Source organism: Typopeltis vanoorti, chromosome 8 (genome assembly GCF_054136105.1).
Source record: "Typopeltis vanoorti isolate ZY-2024b chromosome 8, IOZ_Tvanoo_1.0, whole genome shotgun sequence".
In the NCBI taxonomy this organism is placed as follows: Eukaryota; Metazoa; Arthropoda; class Arachnida; order Uropygi; family Thelyphonidae; genus Typopeltis; species Typopeltis vanoorti.
Genome location: NC_143556.1, coordinates 25,248,852 through 25,273,039, shown reverse-complemented (window position 1 = coordinate 25,273,039; position 24,188 = coordinate 25,248,852). Strand labels below are relative to the sequence as shown.

The 24,188-nt window shown below is 35.4% G+C and overlaps 1 protein-coding gene across 2 annotated transcripts in view; it reads left to right on the top strand.

The window, feature by feature from the left end:
• LOC150103860 (protein SCAI) overlaps window positions 1-24,188 on the top strand; it is a 399,077-nt gene that overhangs the window by 5,775 nt on the left and 369,114 nt on the right. For both annotated transcript variants that reach the window (XM_090396561.1, XM_090396560.1), the window contains exon 2: window positions 11,526-11,621. In XM_090396561.1, the coding sequence (XP_090252687.1) occupies window positions 11,526-11,621 (96 nt within the window). The remainder of the gene's footprint in view (window positions 1-11,525; window positions 11,622-24,188) is intronic.

Genomic DNA, 24,188 nt, shown 5'->3' with positions numbered 1-24,188 from the left:
GTTGCAGAGTTTAGCTGATAGGCAGAGGAGAGGGATCTGTGATAGAAACTTATGTTATTGAAGAGATTCTATAGATTGATACAGAAGAAATTTTTGAATACATAAGGAGTAGGGGAAAACAAGGGAAGTTGTCTAAAAGTGTGGTTAGTAAGGGGATGCAGACTATGTTATAGACGCATTCACCACCTCCAAGTAATGAGTAAAATGGATAGCCAGAGATAATTGTGAGTGCCCCAACAGTGAATGGGTTTAAAGATATGTGCTGTAGGTATTTTGTTAATGGATAGAGTGTTTGTTACAATGAGTCTTTTGACTCCATGGAGTGCACATATAAATAATGATAATAATAACTATTCTCGCCTGTCACAGAACTTAATCCAGCTCTGTTTGGATAACTCCTTTTTTATATTTGATTCTTATATATATAAAAAGGAAGAAGAGTCTGTCTTATGTGTTAACCATCTCATTGTAGCTTATCAACTTGTATGTCAGTTCTTTGAGGATTATATATATATATATAGCTCAGTGGATGTGGCGTTTGCACACCACGGCGCTTGGCCGCACGAAGGAAGACTTGGTTTCGAGTCTAGTCAGCGACTAGAGGAAATTTTTCTAAGCCTTTTTTCGACCGGTTCCCAAGTTGGTTGATCTTTGGCACAGGCAAGCGGGTTTTTTTCTCCCGGATACTCGGATTTTTCGTCCCGTAAACTCAAGAAAATCGACCGTAGCACCCACATTATTTCAGACATTAAATATATTGTGTTAGGGTTAGGGACCACAAGATGGCGGCACATTTGAGCCGTCTCTCTTCACTGTGTACCGCTTAATTAGTGATAGCTTTGGGCCATCTATCTCTGATTGGTACCAGTGGAGATTGAACTGCCCACTCAGTCTCCAAAAGTTAGATAGGGCTAAATGGCCTCGCCTACTCTCCGTATACGGGAATAAAAAGGCGTTAGCTGATATATATATATATATGTGTAGTGATATTTTCCATAGTCTGGCCAGGAACTGGAGATTGCAATAATTTCCTTAACTCAGTATATCCAAGTATTAATAAACTTAGTTTATGCTCATTGAAAGTTTTTTCACTTGGTTATACTATAAATTAAATATGCCAAGAAATTATTTTCTTGGATTAATTAAATTGACTTCTGTATTACTTCAACCTTGGTATCCATTCTGGGTCTGGCTTTCACTGAATTCTCAATAAAGGTTGAAACTGGTCTGGGTATTGGTCCTTTTCACAATGCATTGCATTAGACACACTTGAAAGGATGTGGGCTTTGCATTGTGGGATACTAAAGCAATTGATGTGAAGTCATTACACGTAGTCCAGTCATGAAGATATTTCATGTGCAAACTTTGTTTGCTTGCTTGATTGTTTGCTTAGATAAAGGATTAAACCAAGAATATAATTTCTTGGCATCTTTAATTTAAAGTTTATGCTCAAGCTAATAGATCCCCATCTTTTCTGGATGCTGTAGCATCTATTTCCAGCTAACTGTTTGCTTTCCATGAACTTGTGCAGTTCATAGAAAGCAAACAAGCACAGGAAGATGCTTACACGAAGAATCATATCATCTTCACAAAAGAGGGATACAATACAGACTAAAGTCTGTAAGAGACAGCCTATATCATCTTAAGTGATGAAGAAAAAAGAACACATGATTATATTGTGATCAGAAACAGCTACAGTGTTAATTTACAGTAAAAAAATGTTAATAACTCAACATCAAGCTCAAAATTACAAAGGCGCTGTGATATTCCCATAAAGCATGTCACTGACAAGTTAGCACATTTTAAATATTAATAGAATTAAAGCAGGCTTGGTGCCATTGAAAAAAAAAAAATTGTTGATTAGTATCCCAGGATTAGTATTTCATACTACAAAGAAGAAAGAGTGTTATGAAACAGAAATGGTGTGTTACATGCAATGCTTACATAAGAAAATTCACCAAAGAACAGTGAGATGATACACACATTCCATTGCAGTGCAATAAGACTCAAGGTTTGACACAATCTTATTTGGTGTGTCCATAGCTCAGTCGGTATAGACGAAGTCCTTTGGTCGGAAAGACCTGGGTTTGATTCCCATCCATGATGTGAGGAACCTTTACTCTCTTTCAAGTAAAGGTGAGTTAGCCAGTCTCATACGGAGGTAGAGGGTTTGTTCACCTGGAAACTTGAGGTTTTCATCCCTCAGAACAGGCAAACCGGCCTGTGAACACACACACAGATTTATAGTCATAAATACATACATAATCACTCATTAGGAGGGCTTAACCTATCCTATAGGACAGATGAGGAACGGGCAGATGGGGGAACCCCATACGAATAAATAAAATTTGGTGCATGCTGATCAAACCATTTTGCATGTATGATATGCTATAAATGACAATATTTTAAACTTATCAACAAGTATATGAGCTGCATTCCAACTATTTTCAGACATTATCCATTAAATCATTTTTGTTACCTCATGGCTTTATATAATTTTGTGCCTTATTCAATTGTTGTTTGGTATATGTATTATATTCACAATTTTTTCCTAATGCCTCTGTAATTGACATCCTGAAGAATTTCTTTGCTTTAACAGCAAAACACAGTGTTAAAAAAAAATCATTAGTAGTAGTATCCATGGAGTCAAAGGACTCATTACAGGCAGTCTATACACTCTCACACCAAAACGTCATCAAGCTGTGCCCTGAACCCATTCACAGTTTCCACACTCACCAATCATTCTCCATGCAAAGAACCTGCTTCTCACTTCCTTGCTCACGCTCTCCTTATACAACTTCCATGGATGGCCTCCAGTTCTACTCTTTCCTCCCTTTACAGTATGAAGTATCTTCTCCACTTTAATCTGGCAACAACCCCTCACCAGACATATCTCTGGACCTTGTCATAAACCTTCTGTGAACTTTCTCCAATACATCCTCATCCCCCCCCCCCCCTTCCTGAAATCCAGGCACCAGATCTGTGCACAATAGTCCATATGCAGCCTGATCAAAGCCTTATGCAGGAGAACCATAACCTCTCTGCTTCTGCATTTCAGTGTCCTCCTCATTATTAATCTATTGAAAATTCTTGCAATTTTAGGTCTCTAAATCTCAAGTCTCTGTCCACCATCACTCCCAGATCTCTTATCTCCTCCACCTCCTTCAAAATTTCTCCATTAACTATATACTCTGCATCCCAGGGCCGTCTTAAGGCATGGACACACTGGGCATTTGCCCAGGGGCCCCATGCTGCCATATTGTTCATGAGAAATCTCTTGGCAGAGTGTATAAATTACTCGACCTTTCACTGGAACACTGAGCTGAGAAAGTGAACTGGAGATGGTGCACAATGGGGCAGCAGAGTTTGAATCGGCTTTCACTCTTGCGCATGGAAAATGACATCCTGAAGACCATTGACTTTAAGCCAGTTATAAATCAGTTCTCTCCAAAGAAATTTTGCAAAAGGTTGTGTTGATTAATCCTCGCTTTACAGCATGTTTTTTATGTTTAAACATTGATTTTGTTAAAAGTACCAATGAATCTATAGGCTTAATTTTATTGACCTTTTACATTTTTATTCCCGTAGGTGGGGTGGGTAGGGACCCCAGTGCATTGCTTTGCCCAGGGGCCTACATTACTGTGGAGACAGTACTGCTGCATCCCAATCTTGTCTACCAAATTTCAAGACCTTGCACTTTGCAACATTAAACTGATAGCTCCAATCATTTGCCCACTCATGGTCTGTTCCAATCCTCCTGCAAAGCTGCGATATCTGCTGTACTTCTCATAGCCCTTCCCAACTTTGCATTATCAGAAAACAGCCGCACATCTCCAGTTAAGCTGGACCCAATATCACTAACATACAAGTTGAACAATAATGGTTCTAAAACAGATCCCTGTGGCTCTCCACTAGTGACCTTCCTCTTTTGGGATACCCCTCCTCCCTATACAACCTGCTCTTACCTGTCCAATAGCCAATCAGCTATTCAACTTAATAATCTGCTATCTAATCCCATCTGTTTCAGTTTAGTTACCAGCTTGTTATGTGGCAGTCTATCAAAGGCCTTTAAAACATCCAAGTATACAGCACCATATATGCATTGCCTTAATTGAGTGAATTTGTCACCTTTGTAATTATGTAAGCAGATTGCTGAAACATGACTTCCCCCTAACAAACCCATGCTGACCATTATAAAGAATACTGCTATTATCAACTTCTTTTGAATTTTGAATGTCTTCACCAACTTCTCTAACCTTAATTATTTGCCTATAATTTGTAGCCTTAGTTCTTATCTTCCTCTTCGTGAAATGGAACAATTTTTCCCACCTTCCATTCCTTTGAGACTCACCCTGTTGCAAGACTCGATTAAATAGCTTGCCAAAGATTCAATTAAGACATGTGGCAATATAACATCAAATCCTATTGCCTTATTAACATCAAGTTTACTTAATTTCTCTCATATACTCCTTCTCATCCACCATTCTCCAGCTGACCCTCTCAATATATGTCCGGCACTTCTCATGTTCATCATTCATAGCACCTCTACATTTGTTATTTTATCTCTCCATGAAATTTTTGAGGGCTCTTCTATAGCACCACAACTCGAATGCTTGTATTCTTCTCATTGTCCATTTATCTAATATCCAGTTTTCACATCCATAATTTAAGACTGACCACATGTCAGTCTTAAATTATGGATGTTTTGATTATTCTTAGTTTTGTTTTGCTGTCAATATCATTTCTGAGGATGTATCCATTATTCCAGAATGCTGCTTTTGCCTTTCGGATTCTGGTTTGTATTTCTTGTTGCCTATACAAGGATGAAATATACTGATAAACTGATCTTGAATAATTCAACTATATCTGCTGCATTGGTTTTCAGCCTGCCACTGCTATCAACTAGCATCTCCCTTCCATAGTCATTTTTCCTTCTACTTGTGACATATTGATAGAACTCACTAGGATTTTTCTTAACAGGATTGTCTAATTTATTCTCTGCTGCACTTTTTCTGCCTTTCCAACTGAGTTACTTTTCTGGTCTGCTCTTTGTATTCTTCATGCAACTGATCAATATCAAGATTCATATTTTTTTGCCTCCACAGTGCCTTCTTCTTCCAGATTTCATGCTCAATCTCTTCAATCATCCGTTATATATCTACCTTGTTTAGCCTTTTCACCTTAGGAATACACTCACACTTTGCTGCTGTTAAATAGTTCTTGATCAATGCCCATGTAGCATCTTTTCTTTCTCCTTCCCACTGAAATCCTCATTCCATGTTAGAGTTCCCAGTTGTCTCCTAATTTTTCCATAATCACCATCCTTGTAGTTCCACATATATTCCTTCTTTATAGAAGTTCTCATGTGACTGGCTGCACCCCAGGTGATCACTTTATAGTCGCTCTCTCCAACCTGGGGAAGATTAGAAACTCCATTCACAATCACATCCCGCGATTATATAACCAGATCTAACACTCTTAACCTTTGTGTGCCCTCTGTTACATACTACCTAAGATTGTTGTCCCTTAAGAACTCAAATTCATTTTCCTTATTCCCTGATACTATCTCTTCATTCCAATCAGTATTGCCATAGTCGAAATCACCCATACTGATGATCACTCTTTGCTTGCTAACTGAGCCAAATTGCCTATACATTTCTTTGCCTCGACTTCTACATTAAACTAACACTAAACTAAACAGTATTCAAAGCAGTTCTTATTTAATAGATCTGAAAGGTGGATTAGAAATAAAAGATTTGATCAAAGGCAAAATATCAAAGACAACAGAGAATTCTGAGAAAAATTAGAGGAGTAAACAGGTGGCATCAATGACATAACCATATTACCAGTGAAGATATTAGGAAGCAGAGCAAATCCAAAGTGGTTTGGCCACTTAAACAGAATGAGAGAGGAAAAGTTAGCAAAACAGGTGTTTGATACCAAGATGGCAAGAAGAATATTCATAGGAAGGCCATCATGATCTTGGTGGATAGATGTAGTCGGGGCTCCCGAAATACAACTTAAATCTACTAGCTACAGAAAAATTTTACTTGCCCAAGCCAGACACTTTTCACAATGTACTCCATCACATGATCTAGCCTTTGACTCGATTTTGCAAGATAATTGTATTTTTTTTTATTTCAAATAACTGTATTAAAAAGCAGTTTTTTATGTAAAATTTTCAAGCATTTAATTGCACTAAGCTAAATTTGTGTTGTGAGATGTGAAATAAACTTATATATTTACAATTGTGCACCTACTTAAAGTGTAAAGGAACTGAAAAAATAAAATGTATAAATGTAGCTACAGCATTTAATTTTGTTGATGAAATTACATTGTGAAAAAAGTACAAGTAATTTTTTTAATAATAGTGTGTATTATATATGTTGTATGCAATATATATATATATATGTATGTAGAGAGAGAGAGAGATACATATATAAATACATGTTAAAAATTAATTAAAATAATAAAAAAAAATAGATATATGTGTAAGGTTAATATTGAACTAAATGAATGCATTAATTTGATTAAAATTTATTTATTGGAAATTATAACTGTAATTTAATTTAAATTTCATGATATGAAAAACTTACGGACTTTTAGTGTGCAAGATTTTCTATTTCTAGTAAAGCACTGTAACTATAACACATAATGGCAACTCATTTTTCTCGCTTCACAACTGAAACTAAACCATTAGTGTGATGCTTAGTAGTACAACATGTGTGGAATGGAATGAATGCTATAATACTGCTGTGAGAGAAAGGGGATTTTTGGAACTTGATAAAGGAAATTTATGAAGTCTTTCATATAGAAAGAAAAACTTTAAAAGTTATCAATTGTTTTATGACAATGACAACAGAACAACTGTTGGGGGAAGAAGAAGATACAGCAGGTTGACTTTTTAATGACTTCGTTTTTTCGTAATCTTTCTTATTAGAAAGAAAAATAAAGATGGTAACCTTAATTGAGATAAAAAGAAGGAAGAAAGTGAGGGTGATTTGTTTGTTTAAGGACTCTTAGAGAAAACTGGCAAATAAAATTGCAATTGCTTTATCTGAACACTGTAGTGCTCAAATTAAAGATTTCAGATACAGAAGTTTTATTTATGACTCTCTGAAAATAAAACTTCTTTAATAATTTCGTTGGCAGCCACAACTTGATGAATGAGATAATGTTTTAGAATTAACCAAAAAAAAAGTATAAATTATGCGAAGAAAATAATACATTTTGAATGTATTTAGAATGAGGCTGAAAATTCACTCACAACTTGTCTTTGATAACTTGCCTGTAGTAAGTGGATTTCTGGTGCCCTGGATGCAGTTATAAGTGCTCTAGAAAATAGAAATATTAGAGTGCTTACAGATGAATTCAGAGGAAAATTTTTGACAGAAGATGTCAGTAATGATGTAAACTTAATCATCAGAAGTTTTAAAGGAATGTGTACTTGGCATATTGTTAAACACTCACATAGCTTACACATGTAGAAAAATATAGAATTTATTAAGATTTTGATATATTTCATCCAGTGTGACATGGACATCAGGAACAGAAGAGAAGATCAGATAACATTCAAAACATCAATCACAAGATATGAGTCAAATAGCATGTGCTTATATGAGCTCACATGAGATGACTGGAGAATGCACTATTAGAGTTCAAAGGAACAAGTTGGATAGTTTCTTTAACTAAAAATAAATAACCTAATCATTCATTGCCATCATCATCATCAACAGCTTTCTTCAATCCACTGTTGGACAAATGCTTCTCCATGCTCTTTCCATTTTGGCTGATCTTGTGCATCTCTACACCATAAATGTCCATAGCATCTTGTTATCTCATCATCCCATCTTATCACTGATCTCCCTAGTTTCCAATAACCTGTTCTTGGTGTCCATTCCATTGTTCTCTTTGTCCATCTGTTAGACCAGGGTTTCTCAAACTGTGTTCCGTGAGAAGTTCTGGAATTTGTCATTTTAGTTTTCTAAGCATTTTCATGAATAAATATTTTATAGTAGATATATTCTGAGGAGAATAATATTCGTGAATATGTCGAAAAGCTCAGACCTAATAACAATGCCTAATAATAACATCTGTGTATCGTTAATTTTCACACATCAAAACCTCTCAACATATGGGAAAGGGAATACTGCTGTTTATGACTGGTCATAAAAATTGCCTGCAAACAGATTATAACAATGGTGGCATATCCTCTGTTCTCAAAACTGAAGGAAATGACATCTGTGTAGCAAATGTCAGTGACCAAGTGGCATATTTTTGAACATGGAAATATTCATGAATTATTTAATTTTCACACATTGAAATCTTTCAACAATCAAGAAAGAGAATACCGCCATTTATGACCGATCATAAAAATTGCCTGCAAGCCGATTACAACAATGGGCAACGTGTTCTCAAAACTGAACGAAATAACATCTGTGTCGCAAATCTCAGTGACTAATCAGCAAGGAAGTATAAAGAAAATTTTTCCACTGAAATTGAAGATCAAGGTAGTCTGTATCTGGTTCTCAGATCTAGTAATACTGAATACTTTCTTTGCAAGTTCGTATTGCAGTGTGTAAGTGCTTGTTCTGAAACCGGAGTGCCGTGATTTTTTTGAAAGTAATAGGAATATAGATTTAAATTCTAATATGAATAAGAGACAAGGCACTTTGTTTAATTTTGGTATTAAGAAATCTCTTATCGGAGGTGTTTGTGAAGGAAGATAGTGAGTCATCCACCTCAAGCCTACAAAGCGATCTCCAGGATGTACAAAAGGAGGGGAAAACTACCAGCACACAGGAGAAAAAGTCTGCATTCACTCGTAAGTACTTATAATAATATTATAAATATATTTAGTGATCAGAATAGGATACGTCAGCACAAATTAATTTAATGATGGTTTATTGATGCTTTAATTAAATTAAACTTTAATTGACGTTGAATTAATTAATAAATCAGCTAAATTACCAATTAATTATTAATTAATACATTACAAAAGAACCAAGGTGTTCCGTGAAAATTTCAGGATGCCGTCGTAGAAAAAGTTTGAGAAACCCTGTGTTAGACATTCTCATCACATGTCCTGCCCAGCATCATTTGTTGTCTTTTATTACTAATGAAATGGCCGGTACTTTTGTTTGCTTCCTTATCCAAGTATTATTATTTTTATCTAACTGGGTTATTCTCAAGATGGCTCTTTCCATGTTTCTTTGTGTTACTTTCAGTTTTTCTAAGTGTTTTTAGTCAGACTCCAGGTTTTACTACCATAGGTTGTTGTTAGAGTACACACTGGTTGTAGATCTTTCTTTTTAGACAGTTCGGTAAATTGCTTTTAAATATCTCTATAATGGTTGAAAACTTTCCATCCTGCTGTTATTCTAGCTGAAATTTCATTATCAAGTTTATGGTTTGTAATTATTTGTCCTAGAACTTTCCATCTGTCTTGGATTAATTTCAATTGTTTTTTGTTCTGGAGTATTTTTGCTATACATTATTTTTGATTTATCAATAGTTATTTGTAGGCCTATCTCCAGACTTATTTCATTTAATTCAGTAGTCATGTTCTCATTCTTTTGGTGATTTCGCCATTAGAATGATATCATCAGTGAATCGTAGATTGCTTAAGTATTCTCCATCAATGTTCAGTTTCGCATAACATATTCAAGGGCTGTAGCAAATAATTTTGGTGAGATAGTCTCTCTGTCTGACTCCTCTTTTATTAACCACATTAAATATTAAAACATCTCAATATTAAAAAAAATTGAACAATTATAGGATCCTCTTCCCAGAACTTTAAATTGACATACAGTCAGAGTGGTTGATGTTTGGACAATGTTGTAATGTTTCACATGTTTCAAGGAACAGGGGATCAAATTTGATCTGCTAGAACAGCGCTTCCCAAACTGTGAGCCACGGCTTCCTTTGGGACTGTTAGTTTTGCTGAGGGGGGGGGCATAAAATAATGAAAACAAATTCTGGATGCTGCCTACTATTTAAAGATAAGTTTTATAAAATAGTAAAAAGCACACTATAAAAGGGCAAAAACTCACCAAAGGCTGAGATGAACAGCTACCCAATTAGATGAAGGAGAATGGAAAGTAGAATGAAAAACTGACGATCTTTACACTATTATATGCACTTTATTAAACTGAAAATATGTAAACAACGTTTTTACTATTCTTCCAAATTTTCAAAGTTTATTCAAGGTAAGTCTCCTCTTCTTCAGTAGCTGGCCTCTGTCTCTTTGCTAAAGGAGAAGTCAAAAATCTGTCCAAAGTTGATTGAGCTTTTCTTTTTTTCAGAATGTTTTTAAAGTGATTCAGACACTTCTCGCTGTCTCGAACGTAAACAACCCAGTCGGATTGGTGGGTCTCCCCTTGTGATGTTGTCAGCTCATTTCCTTGTCACACACACACATACAGATAGAAAAGATAAGCTCCTGGATTGGCCCGACCATTCATGTTTGCTGCTTTATGTTAGCACATGCATCCACTAAAACATTCATTAGCCAAGTCCAAAAAACAGCGAAAAAAATCTTCGTTAACTGAAAAATTCGTTAGCAGGGTCACTCGTTAGCCGAGGTATCACTGTATTTGCATTTGATTTTTGCAATATTCGCTGTCTATGTTTTATATTGAATATAAATAAAATAAATCTTATAATAATATATGTCTGTATTATGTTTTTTTTTGATTGGGGCGTGAAATATTTTAATTTTTCAAGGGGGTCTTTACATCCATAAGTTTGGAAAGCACTGTGCTAGAATAAAGAATCTTGGTCTGCTTCTGAAGAACTCACAACTGAGTCTTGTCAGCTTGACTGTGACCGAGACACGAGCTAGTAAACAAATGCTGTGCAATTCTTATCTTATGATTCATATTTTGAATGTTAGTTAACTAATCTTCTCTTTTCTCCTTGATGATGTCCATGTCACAGTGAATAAGATATATTGGGGTCTTAATAAATTCTATATTTTTTTAGATGTGTTAACTGTCTAAGTATTTATCATTAACTTAATCATTTGGTACTGTTATAACATCCCATGTGTTCCCTTGAGGATACATGTCAGAAACTGCATATTAGAAATTGATTATGAAATATCGAAAATGTGAAGATGAGTTTCTTCATGCCCTTTTATATCTATCTATATATATATAATTATTTATTTTATTTTGTTTATTATTATTATTATTATTATTTTGTGCTGTGTGCAGTCTCATTTCAGTGTTCAGTTATGCACCTATGCAGTTGAGAACGAGCACTAATCCTTACACACACAACATATTTAAATCATTGCAGTATAACGGTTTCAGAACTTGTGGGCTAACTATGCATAGCTATTCAAATGCTCTAGTTTCAGATATGTTGTGCACAATTTTTATATTTCTCTTTACAGATGACATCAATTGTGCACAACATACCTGTAACACGCACAGGTAGTATATTGTACATAATTTTTATATTTCTAGAAATATGTAATTAAGTACTAATTTTAATGATAAACTATATTTTGTTTTACTTAGAGATTTGCCTCAATATGGCCATAAACAGTGGCAGGCATATTTTGGTAGAACATTTGATGTATATACAAAATTATGGAAATATCAACAGCAGCACAGGTATGCCACTTTTGTTTTAGTTCAATAAACATTTTCTTATTTGAATGTAAATTAATTTTTATTATTTTTATGGCTGTTCCATCTCCAAAAAACTTTATAACCTTTCGGCTTGGAGGAATTTTATTTTGAATTTCATTTTTGTTTGTATTATTTAATGTCGCGATTGTTGGTTGGTTGGAGCTACGTAGGTAGAATACCTCCACATTGCCTATAAGGAATGAGAGAACCACCTAAGACTTCCCATTGTCAAATCATCTTTTTGTCCATACCCTCTTGCTAGTTATCCAAGTGAATACTGATTAAACTAGAATGGGCTGAAAATTTCTTACTTAAACAAAAAACAAAAAAACTTCATACCATATTTACTCAAGTACTACATACCGTATTTACTCAAATATAACTTTCCCTCACATATATCTCACTCCCCTGATTTTACTTTATGAAAACAGAAATTAAAATGTGTTGCATGTACCTCACATTACAAAAAGTTTAAAATTTTAAGAAATAGATAGTGAATGTTGTTATGGCAGTTTCAGATATTTTGGAATTCAGTTGAAGTGAATCAGCATTTCGACTCAACAATTGTCGGCTTGCCTTTGTCATTGAGTCGAATGAACTGTTTGTTAATACTGCACAAATATGCATAGAGATGGAAGTGACCAGTAGGGGAAATGTGGGACTGAGAGCATCAACTTCTACTCAATCTTAGATTTCACGGGGTGGAGCAGTGAATGAGATGAGGTTTAGGTTCTATATGGAGTGGATGGCAGCTGGCATCTATGACCTGGCTCTGGCAGGGAAAATTAAGAAACCATCATTAGAACTGTTGCACAACTGGATTTTTAGAGCTTGGGACATGATTTTGCCAGAAATTATTGCCAAGAGTTTTTTTAAAAACCAGCATCTCTAATGCTTGGGATGAGAGCAAAGATGATGCTATTTGGGTAGATGACTATTTTTTTTTTAAATTTAATTACATAAGCATTGTTACTTAAGATTCAAATATATTGTGTGATGAAGGTAAGCAGCTGATCACGTAAATAACATTGACGTTTAAATGCAAAGTTTAAATGCATTCATTTTATAAATAATGTGAGCAATTAAAAATTATAATGAATACTGGGGGCTTTAATTATAAATGCCAATTTAGTTTTTTCCTGAAAAACTTTCCGAAAATCCCTGTGTATATCTAGCACCATGATTTTTTTTACTTTAATTTTTACTGGGGAATAAAGTGCGAATTATATTTGAGTAAATATGGTATGCATTATGATGGTGACAATCAAATTGATCCTGCTCTCACAGACTCCCTTCAATCACTCTCCCATAAGCACCCTGCTGTGCCTTTTCTGTAGGAACTTTCACGAGAATTGCTACTAAACGAGCCACTACTCATTCATCTACTTTCTTCCACTCATGTAAGAACTAGGACAGCCACTTTCCAACACCGACACTTCCCAACTCCTAACATATTGAACAAATTTCTCATAAGCTTCCTTCATTTCTTTTAATTCACCTCTGTTCTTTGGAACAGTCTCCCAAGTACTGTTTTTCCCACTGAGTGCAACCTCCACCTTTATAAGAAACATGTCAATAGGTTACTTCTTTCTCCTTATTCATCACTTACCCACATATCCAAGACATGGCACTCTCTTGTAACCTTTCATGTGTGACATGTTTAAAAAAGTAAATAATACTGTGTTAAAGTACAAATTTGAGATGCCCAGAAGTTGATGCTTCTGATTTTTGATCTAGAATCCTCAAGATCTGCCATGACCAGAGACCTAAACTCAGATCTCCTAGGTATATTTCAGTGAGGCAAGGACAACCTTGTAAACTTCATTATCACCAAGACTCAGTTCTGTCTGATCTCTTGCAAGAAAGAGCTCCCATCCCCTCCCCCTTATCTTCAGTTTTGTTTGGATATCTCAATAATACTGAGAATATCCAAATACACTCAGATTTCTCTTCTTAGACTGACATGCACCTCCGATATTTCCTGGTATAAACATATTTCAACTATAGTTTTTGCAGCCACCAAAAAACTTGGTGTACTTTTTTTCACAAAACATTACTTGAGACCTTCACAGCTGCTAACTCTATACAAAGTCCAAATCTGCCCAGCTATGGAATATTGCTCCCATATTTGGGGTGGTGCATCAATCCTCTCTAAGATTGCTCGATTCTATCCAGAAGAGGGAAGGCTAGCTAATTAATGATCCCTCTGTCACATACAGTTGTTCAGTTTCTGCATTGTGCATCTTCTACAGATACTTTGACTATTATTATTCCTCATTAAAACAAGAGCCACTGCTAACCACCATCCTTTTACAGTCCATCTTGAAACTCACTGAATTACCTTCACTGCCTTCTCTTTCATTCCAGCTACTTCTGTCCTTTGGAACAGTCTGTCTTCCTCAAAGATTACAACCCTCAGCTGTTCAAGCAAAATGTGAACAGATTCCTCCTTTCTTCTATTCCTCTTGTCCACACAGCACTAATGTGCTGTAGGTCTTGTGGCCTTTTGTGTGTGTGGATCAGATATTTAAAAAAAAAAAAAAGAGAGCTTATTATGAATTAAAGTCAAATCATATTGAATTCTATTATTAATCTATTAATTGTAATGAATTATATTAAAGATGAACTAAAGGTTCTTCGGATTATTATAAAATTTCAGTGTGAATACCCAGACAACAAAAATAACATGATGACTCCAGTAATAATCTTTGATGAAAAGCAAAGATATTTTGTATACAGCAAGCAATTCAAAGAAGAGGAATTCAAGGTAAATACAAGAATCAGTGTACTGATTAAAAACAGTTGCCACATGCTAGTATAATAATAATAATATATGTGTATGTATATATATATATATATAATATTTTTGATATTTATGCAAGATGAATTTCCCAGCATTCCCTCTCAGAAAAAAAATCATCAATTACCTGACATGTACCCTCAAAGGCTATTCCAGCTATTATGATAGCACTATGTGAATAAGTTTACATTATTAATAATCTCCTGTCAACAAATTTCCTTTCTTCTAAGGCACTTCTGACTGAATCAGTTCATCTAGACCTTGTCTTCCCCTGGGTCTTTTTACGACCATCTTGGCATCGAACACCTGTTTTAGTAAGCTTTTCTCTCCCATTTTGTTTAAGTGACCATACCACCTCAGATTAGCCCTACATACACACACATTCTTGAATGTTAACAATGTCAAGTTCATTTCTAATATCTTCATTTTTAATATGATTCTGTCATTGATGCCATCGGATGTAATTTTTCTCAGAATCCTCATATCTGTGGGCTTTTCTCAAGTGCTTTATTTCTAACCCAACTCTCACATCCATAACTTAAAACTGGTTTAAACATTGTCTTGTGTACTTGTAGTTTAGTGTTTTGGCTAATTTCTCTCTTATTCCATATGAAATATTTTACTTGTTATATGGGCTTTCAATTCAGATGCAGTTGAAGTTTTCTGTTTCTACCTATTGTCATAGTTTTGTCTTTTTATTGCTGATTTTCATGCCAAAATTGTTGTTGTTATTCAATTTAGTTAGAGAATGCTGGAGATTTGCACTGGATGTGTTTAGAAGCACAACATCATCTGCATAAAGCAAAGAACTAAGTTTAATATCTTCGAGTCTAATAATTCTCCCAAGAGAATTTCTGAAACACTTGGGATATTTTCATCTTATAAATTGCTGATCTGGTTGTCTGAGTGGTTAGCGTATCTGCTTTCCACCAAAAAGGGTGCAGGTTCGAATCCCACCATGGGCATGGATGTTTGTGATTGTCTGTGAAAATACTGGTGGTGGTGGAGGGCAGCAGATGCCATTGGTGTAGATGATGGTAGTTGTGTATTGGGTGGTGGAGACAGAGAGTTGTCCTCCATCGATGAGTCCTTGGACTCCTTGGAGGTGTCATGTAATAATAATAAATAACAAAAATATTTTTTTTAAAAATGCTATTATTCTAGCATGAAGCAACTGTTTAATTGGTAAACTGATTGTTGCATTTACCTTGTATTCCTGTTCATCCAATTACTTGCTTTTCTACACACTTATGATGATGATGACGCACTGTTATTTTCAGTACGAAATACCTGTGCTTTTCATTAAAGTTTATTACTGTAGTTATCCTTATTTTCATTGTTTGATTGTTATTCCACAGGTACCTTTAAAGATCAGTGTGAATACTGCCACGAGATTGGATAGGATATTGGCATGATACAAGAAAATGCAAGAGAATTCACTGTACATCTGAGCAGGTCATTTTTGTCTCAACATTGTTAAGTCTCAGTGAACAGGAAAGAGAGCAAAATACATGTATTATATGAAGGAAATTCCAAGACAGAGTTAGGACATTATATATTGTTAAAGTAATGGTATTTCCACTAGTAATATATGGATATGAAAACTGGATTATTAAGAAGAAAGACAGAAAGCAGACTTATGGGTGTGGAGGAGACTATTATGAATCCCATGAACTGCAAGAATGACCAGTAAGAATTTTAGAGAATATAATGAGACAGAATTCTCCTTGGAGGCGATGATCACTAAACAGAAGTTGATGCACTTTGGACATATGCTAGGTGATGAATCATTGGAAAAGGCAGTTATGGTGAGGAAGATGGAGGGGAATGAGAAGAAGAAGAGGAAGACCACAGAAGAGTTGGATGTAAATTCAACTTGAACTTACAATTGCTGAAAGAAAGGACAAGAGGGATGGAGAGCCTTTGTTCACAGGATTGCCAAGGGTCGAAAACAACTGGATGGCACATAACAACAGCAAGGTTTCACAACTTTCTTTATATAAGTGTTCCATAAAATAATTATTTTTATGGAGAACTTTAATTTTCTTCCAAAGAATTTGATTTCTGGTGGCGATAGCATGTTCTGCAAGTCATGTTCAGACATGACCTTTGGCTCATGGAATTTAACGTAGTTTAAACATCCATCACAGTGCACAGCCAGTAATCTACTTGTTTGGCCAAAATATAACTCATGTTGCAAGGAATTTGAGAATTTGATACACTCCTGGGTGGGCCAAAGGCAGAAGTTTATTTTTTACAAACCCCAGAAAAGTAAAAATCTTGTTGATAGGATGGAAGGACACTTGTAGGCCAAACTGATTTAAGTAGTTTGGCTATACATTCAGAGACACTTTTAACATAATCAATGGTAACATGATGGACCATCTCTATATCACCATCATGATGAGAGGCAGATGACAAGGAAACTATAACTATCAATGATGATATGAGATTTGGTAAATCTATTAGCAGGTTGACTAGATGTGATTTATTTTCAGAGAAAGCAGCATTTCAGTAGAGCAGAGAGGGTGAGTTCGATTTACCAGAGTCTTAGTGGCACCAGATTTTGACAATTGTGATTGTGAAAGAGCATGAATGTAAAGTCCAGTATGTGCTTTATTTATAAATACTGAAAAGTAAAGGCTACCATCTGGTTGACAAAGTAAATGGAGATCTAAAAGGGCAATCCGATTACTCTACCCTACCTCAAGAGTGAACTGGACATAGTGGTGAAAACTGTTGATCTTACTGATGAACTCTTGTAGGGAAATTAAAGATCTATAGGGGAATTATGCCAAACCACAAAAATATCATCTACATATCTGTACCATAATGATAATTTAAGAATATACATTGTTCAAAATGTTTCATTAAGTAGTCAGTTAGTGTGGAAGAAAGAAGACTATCTATTGATGTACCCTCAGTTTGTAGGTAACATTTATTCTGACATATGAAGTAGCCAGAGTGAACGATAAAGTCAAATAGACAACTGCCAGAAAGTCTTGTTTGAGGAGGAGTGTTTCATCTAAAGGAACATTTGTGAATAAAGACACAATATCCAATCTGAAAAAAGAGATTGCATCACCTAGGCAAAGATGAAACTCTGATATTTTTGCTTTGAATTGAATCTGTGGCATAAATGCTTATGGAGATCTTTCTTCTTTAAAGTACAGATATGATTCAGATCATCTATTCTCCTTATAGACTCCAGTTGTGCATTCAGATTCTATAAAATGTAATGCACTCATTAATATGAAATCTGCACACAAAAGGTTTTGTATAGTACAACAGAGGAAAGAAGTCTGTTGACATGTTTCTTGAACAACTGAATGTTTTGGGAAGACAGGGAGGGAGGCTTCTTTAAAGAACAGAGGTAGATGGAATGAAAGAAGAGTGAGTAATGAGAGAGTAATGGGCATGAATTTGTGAGAAGGATCATCAATTGATATGATTGCTATAGTATAAAGTATTCTTACAGATTATATAAGCAAAGTGGATATTAGATCCAGCATTATTTCAAAGCTGAATTTAGAAACTATGAAAGTTTTGTAAGTTGATCAGAGAGCTTTCGGGAATACATTTCTCAGCATTCATGAGTTGCCTTAGTGTGCACTACTTACATAGGCACTTCCCAAGCAGCTATATATTTGCCTTTTATTAGTCCATTTTGATAAGATTTCACTGGCCTGACAGCTGTTTCGAACTGGTTGGTTCTCTTCTGAGACCAGGTAGAAACCTTAAGAGAATAAAAACTCTCATTCAGTACTAAAGAACTTGGAATGTCAGAAATGTATTTTTCGTAAGCGATCTCTCGGTTGTTGCGTAAAAGTAATTACTAAAATAAAGAGGCAAAAGGCTTCATTTCGGTGATGCAAAATTACATAAGCAAAGTGGATATTTTGGCTCTTTATTTTAGTAATTACTTTTATACATTGACTAAGAGTTCATTTAAAAAAAATACATTTCTGCCTTCCAAGTTTTCCTTAGTACTGAATGAGAGTTTTTGATCTCTTGAGGTTTTTGCCTGGTCTCTGAAGAGAACCAACCAGTTTGAAATAGCTGTCAGGGGCCAGTGAAACCTTATTGAAACGGACTAATAAAAGGCAAATATATAGGTGCTTGTCTTTTACGTACCCCACACTAAGGCAACTTACGAAACTTTTATAGTTTCTACATTTGGCATTGAAATAATGCTGGATCTAATATCCACTTTGCTTATGTAATTTTGCATCGCCGAGCTGAATAATTTTGGCTCTTTATTTTAGTAATTGCTTTTATGCACCGACTGAGAGTTCACTCACGAAAAATACATTTCTGACATTTCACATTCTTTAGTACTGAATGAGAGATTTTGCTCTCTTAAGGGTTCTGCCTGGTCTCTGAAGAGAACCAACCAGTTCGAAACAGCTGTCAGTTATTCTTAGAGAGTGTTTTTGTGCACCATCCCAAATGTGTGAGAAGTATTCTATGGTTTGGCAGATTTGGGATTTATATGTCAGCTGTTGTATAAGTGAGAAATAGTGTCTTTAGTGGAAAGTGCTTTTTTGGAAGGTGGTAGAACCTCCTTGGGATACCCTAACTTTTTTGACCAGATTTTGTAGATATTGCAATCTCTTGTGATTTTGTGGTGGTGGAGGAGTTTGATGTATATAAAACATTTTCTCTCTGTGTAGCAGGATGATTTCATTGTGAAACCACCATTCTGTTTATTTGATGCTTGTAAGTGGTATGAAAAATGTGTTTGTCATTAGAACAGGCAAAATTATTTATGTAATCCTTAAATAATTCAGTACTACATACTGACGCTAATCAGTGTATGATTGGGATTCACATTAAATATATATATTTATTTATTTATTTGTTTATTTATATATATATATATATATATATGTTAAAGATACCAAGCAATTTTTAAACCTGGTTTTACTCCATGTCCCAAGTAATCAAACAGACAAAATGTCAAGTTTGCGCCTGCAAGTGATGCAAGTCTATCTGATCCTACAGGTAGTGCAAGACCAAGGCAACTCGTGGTAAAGGTGGAGCAGGCTCTGATCACTAATCTTAATATTTACCCTTAATGCCAAAACACATCTCCAAGAAGGGGATGTATGATGTTTTGTATTAAAGGCAAGGGGCCACTACCCAGACCGGTTTCGACCTTTATTGAGGTCTCATCAGTGGGAGCCAGGCTAGAAATACCAAGATTTAATACAAAACATCATACATCCCCTTCTTGGAGATGTGTTTTGGCATTAAGGGTAAATATTAAGATTAGTGATCAGAGCTTGCTCCACCTTTACCACGAGTTGCCTTGGTCTTGCACTACCTGTAGGATCAGATAGACTTGCATCACTTGCAGGCGCAAACTTGACATTTTGTCTGTTTGCTTACTTGGGACATGGAGTAAAACCAGGTTTAAAAATTGCTTGGTATCTTTAACATAATTATACCCAAGGTAAAAATACTTTCTACACATATATATATATATATATATATATGTGTGTGTGTGTATATACACACACACACACACACGTACTGCTTTTCCAAATAGTACATGTATATGTGTATATATTTTTTTTAAAAAAATTTAAAAATCAGCTAACGCGTTTTTATTCCTGTATATAGGGAGTAAGCAAGGCCGTTTTAGCCCTATCTAACTTTCGGAGACTGAGTGGGCAGTTCAATCTCCACTGTTACCCAATCAGAGATAGCTGGTCCAAGGCTATCCATAATTAAGCGGCACACAGTGAAGAGAGACGACTCAACAAGTGCTACCATCTCATGTTCCCTAACACTTGTATTTGATGTTCTGAAATAATGTGGGTTCTAAGGTCGATTTTCTTGAGTTTACGGGATGGAAAACCCGAGTTTCAGGGAGGAAAAAACCGCTGCCCCGTGCCAGAGATCGACTAACTCGGGAACTGGTCGAAAAAAGGCTTAGAAAAATTTCTTCTAGTTGCAGACTAGATTTGAAACCAAGAAGTCTTCCTTTGTGCAGTCAAGCGCTGTGGTGTGCAAACGCCACATCCACTGAACTACACAGGCTCTTTTTTTCATTTAAAAATCAGCTAACACCTTTTTATTCCCTTATATAGGGAGTAGGCGATTTTTTTATATATAAATAAATAAACAAATAAATCAACAGACACTATAGTGTGAGGAACAAATAGCCATGTCACCTGCCTTAATAAGATGTAGGACCTCATTTTGCTGTGATCACTGCAGCGATCCAATGGGGCATATTCTCCACAAGTGTATGATAGCAATCAATAGGAATTTTGGACCATTCTTCCTGTAGGCATGTAATGAGGTCCTGGACTGTTGTGGGGCAGACATCTCTTGACTTCATCCGATGCTCCATTTCATCCAGAAATGAATGTCCCCATACTTGATTTATCTTAATAAACCACACAGTTACAGCAGCAGCCTTATGACACGATACATTTTGCTGAAAGAGACAATGGTCAGTTCTATAGAAACTCCACAAAGTAGGGAGAATTGCATTGTCCAGAATGTTCAGATACCTTTCAGAGTTAAATGTTCATGGTATCACAAACAGAGGTCAAAGGCCAAACCAGGAAAAGCAGGATCATACCATCATACCACCTTTGAATTTCATAGTTGGGGTTATGCACTCCGGTAAGAGACCAGCATCTGCTACATCTGTCCATCTGCTCGATAGAGGGTATTGCATGATTCCTGTAGAACATAGCTTTCCAAGCTTCCACTTCCCACTGTACATGCTCTTTGCACCACTGAAGATGACATCGTGTGTTGGTTCGGGTAGTAATGTGGGGCTTGCATATTACAGTCCTATCATGGAAACCCACGTTATAAGCATCAGTTCTGAATGTTTTTGTGTATATTCATTCAGAACTCTGCATTCAATGTGTCGGCTGACAAATGGCAGTTTTTACATATTATCCTTCGTAGCACCCTGTGGTCACGTTCAGTATGTGTGGTTGTCGTTCACTGCGGGTAGCACTTGCAGTTGATTCCCTGCATTTCCATATTAGTATGATATCACTGATTGTTGAGCTGGGATAACCCAGTTTGTCAATAATTTGCCAAACAGATAGGCCTGCAACATGGCATCCTATCACAATGTGTCTTTCAAACTCTCTCAGTTTCCTTCTCTCAACCATTTCACCTAGCCATAGTTGCATTGACTTTGGAGCATGATGTTCTTCCAATTTATACTGGCTACAAATACGTAACTCGTTATATGGCATTATGCACACCTTTCCCATGGGAGGGTGTCGCTTGACTTCTTTCAAAGCAGTGTATATATATTTTAAAATGTTTTCCTCATTTCAAAATATTTGAATCATTTGATCTAGTTGGAGTAAATGAGCATCTGGTGTACGTTCAGAAATTACTCCAAATATTATTACATTCCTTTCATCCATTGGGAAGTTACTGCAGTATATAATTTCAAACACAGTTTATCCCTTTGTGCATCCTGCAAATGGATTAAAGCAAATTTAAATGTCCTAACAAAAGTTTTATAAGGATCACAAATGCTAAGCTTTAGTAAAATTCATTTAGTCAAAGTTCCAGAATAAGTAGAATATGGAAGAACAGAACAGATCAAAGTGTGCTCATGCATTTTTCAAAATTGAATGAAATGCACTAATGGATTTTATATATTTTTATACTCTTTTCTTCACTCTGTTTTTTATGATGCCCATTAATTGAGCCTATTTCAACTGGGTTAGCATACTCCTATCTGTTCTGTCATATATATATTTTTTAACTAAGTTAAAAATTTCAATTCTGTTTATTTTATCTTTTATTATAAATTCTATGAATTACACCTAACCAACCAACAAATTCTCATAACTATTATGATACAGTCCCTCATTGCACTTAAAAGTACCTTCCTTGAATAATTTAGTTTTCTTGACATCTGTTAAAAATCTGGATGAATGAAGTTGAATCATAATCCTATATTTTCTCTGTAACAGAGACACTTCTATAACATTATCATAAGAGAGCTTATCTCCTACTATTGAAGCTTCTTTTAATGAAACCTACAATTCACTTCCCTTTATTTGTTTTCTTGCCAATATGATTAATAAACTTCAGCCAAATACTCAAATCTTTGTAGTCATTAATTATTTCTAAAGCCTGTACATTTTGTTTTTATCCATATAATCTTCTTCTCTCTTTCATCATCTATGTGGATGATGATGATGAGGTAGAATGAACTCTTTCCACTTCTGTCTGTCCTAGGAGAGTCCGAACAATTATGTTCAGTTTGGTGTCACTTATTTTGTCTAAACATCTAATTCTGGGCCATCTTTTACCTTCTATCATTGTATTCAGGGCTTTAGATGGTACTCTTTCTGTTCCCATTCTAGTCACATGGCCAAACCATCACAGTCTTCTTTCTTGGATTTTGTCTATTATTGTTATTTCTTGTTTAAGTCGTTTCCTTATGTTTTCGTTTCTTAGTCGATCCAGCAGAGATACTCCAAGTAATCTTCTTAGCCAACCCATTTCAGTAACTAATAATTTTTTCTCTTCAGCCTTTTTGAGATTCCAGCATTCACTTCCGTTGAGGAGTATTGGGAGGACCATTGTTTCATAGATTCTTACTCTTGTTACTTGTTTGATGTCTCTTGACTTCCATATTTTATTAAATCATCCAAAAGTTTGGGATGCTTGACTGATTCGTCTGTTTATATCTTTTGTAATTTCACCATTGTACTCAATAATTCCTCCAAGGTAGGTGAAGTTTTCTACCTGCTCTAGATTCTTACTATCAATTTCAATTTTCAGATTGGTGCTTCTTTTTCCTATTTGCATAAATTTTGTTTTGTCTATATTTATGTTTAATTCAGATTTTATATATATATTTTGACTGCAGAGTCTTCTTTGTTTAAGGCCTTATTGGTTGCTTCTTCCAGTGTAAGATTGAACAGGTCTGGTGACAGATTGAATCCCTGTCTTGCTCCACCCTCTGTATGGAAACATTTGGTTAAGGTGTCCTTCATTCCTACTGCATTTTCAGATTTCTCATACAGATTCTTTATTATTCTTATTGTTTTGTTGAGAATTCCAAATTCTTCCATAGTTTTCCATAGTTCTCTTCTGCGGATTGAATCAAATGCCTGACTAAAGTCTATGAAATTTATGTAGCAACTTTGGTTGTACTCTAGTGTCTTTTCTGTTAGCTGTCTTAAGTTGAATAGTTGATCAATTGTGCTTCGCCCTGGTCTGAAACTGGCTTGTTCTTCTCCTAGTGCCAGTTCTATATATGGCTTAATTTGTTTTTGGAGTACTTTCGTAAAAACCTTACTTGGATTACTGAGGAGGCCAATGCCTCTGTAATTATTGCATTCTGTTTTATCTCCTTTTTGTATATAGGAGTTATGACTGATTTGGTCCAATCAGTAGGCACTGCTTTGTTTTTGAAGATCCTTTAAAATAATGTTTTTAATGGTTCCAAAAGTTGTTCTTTCCTGCTTTTAAGAATTCTGCATGTATTTGATCAATGGCAGGTGCTTTCCTAGTTTTGAGTTTTTCTATGCTGTGTGCTATTATTTCTTCAGTAAAGATATTTGTTTCCTCTTCCATTTCAGTGGCTGGAATCGTAATATCCTGGGAGCAGTTTTTATTATATAAATCTCTGAAGTATTCTTTCCATCTGGCCATTCTTTTTGTTTTAGTTTCAATTAGTTGTCCCTCTTTGTTTTTGATCATTATATTTTTGTTGTCCGTGTCTTACTTATTTGGTCTATTTG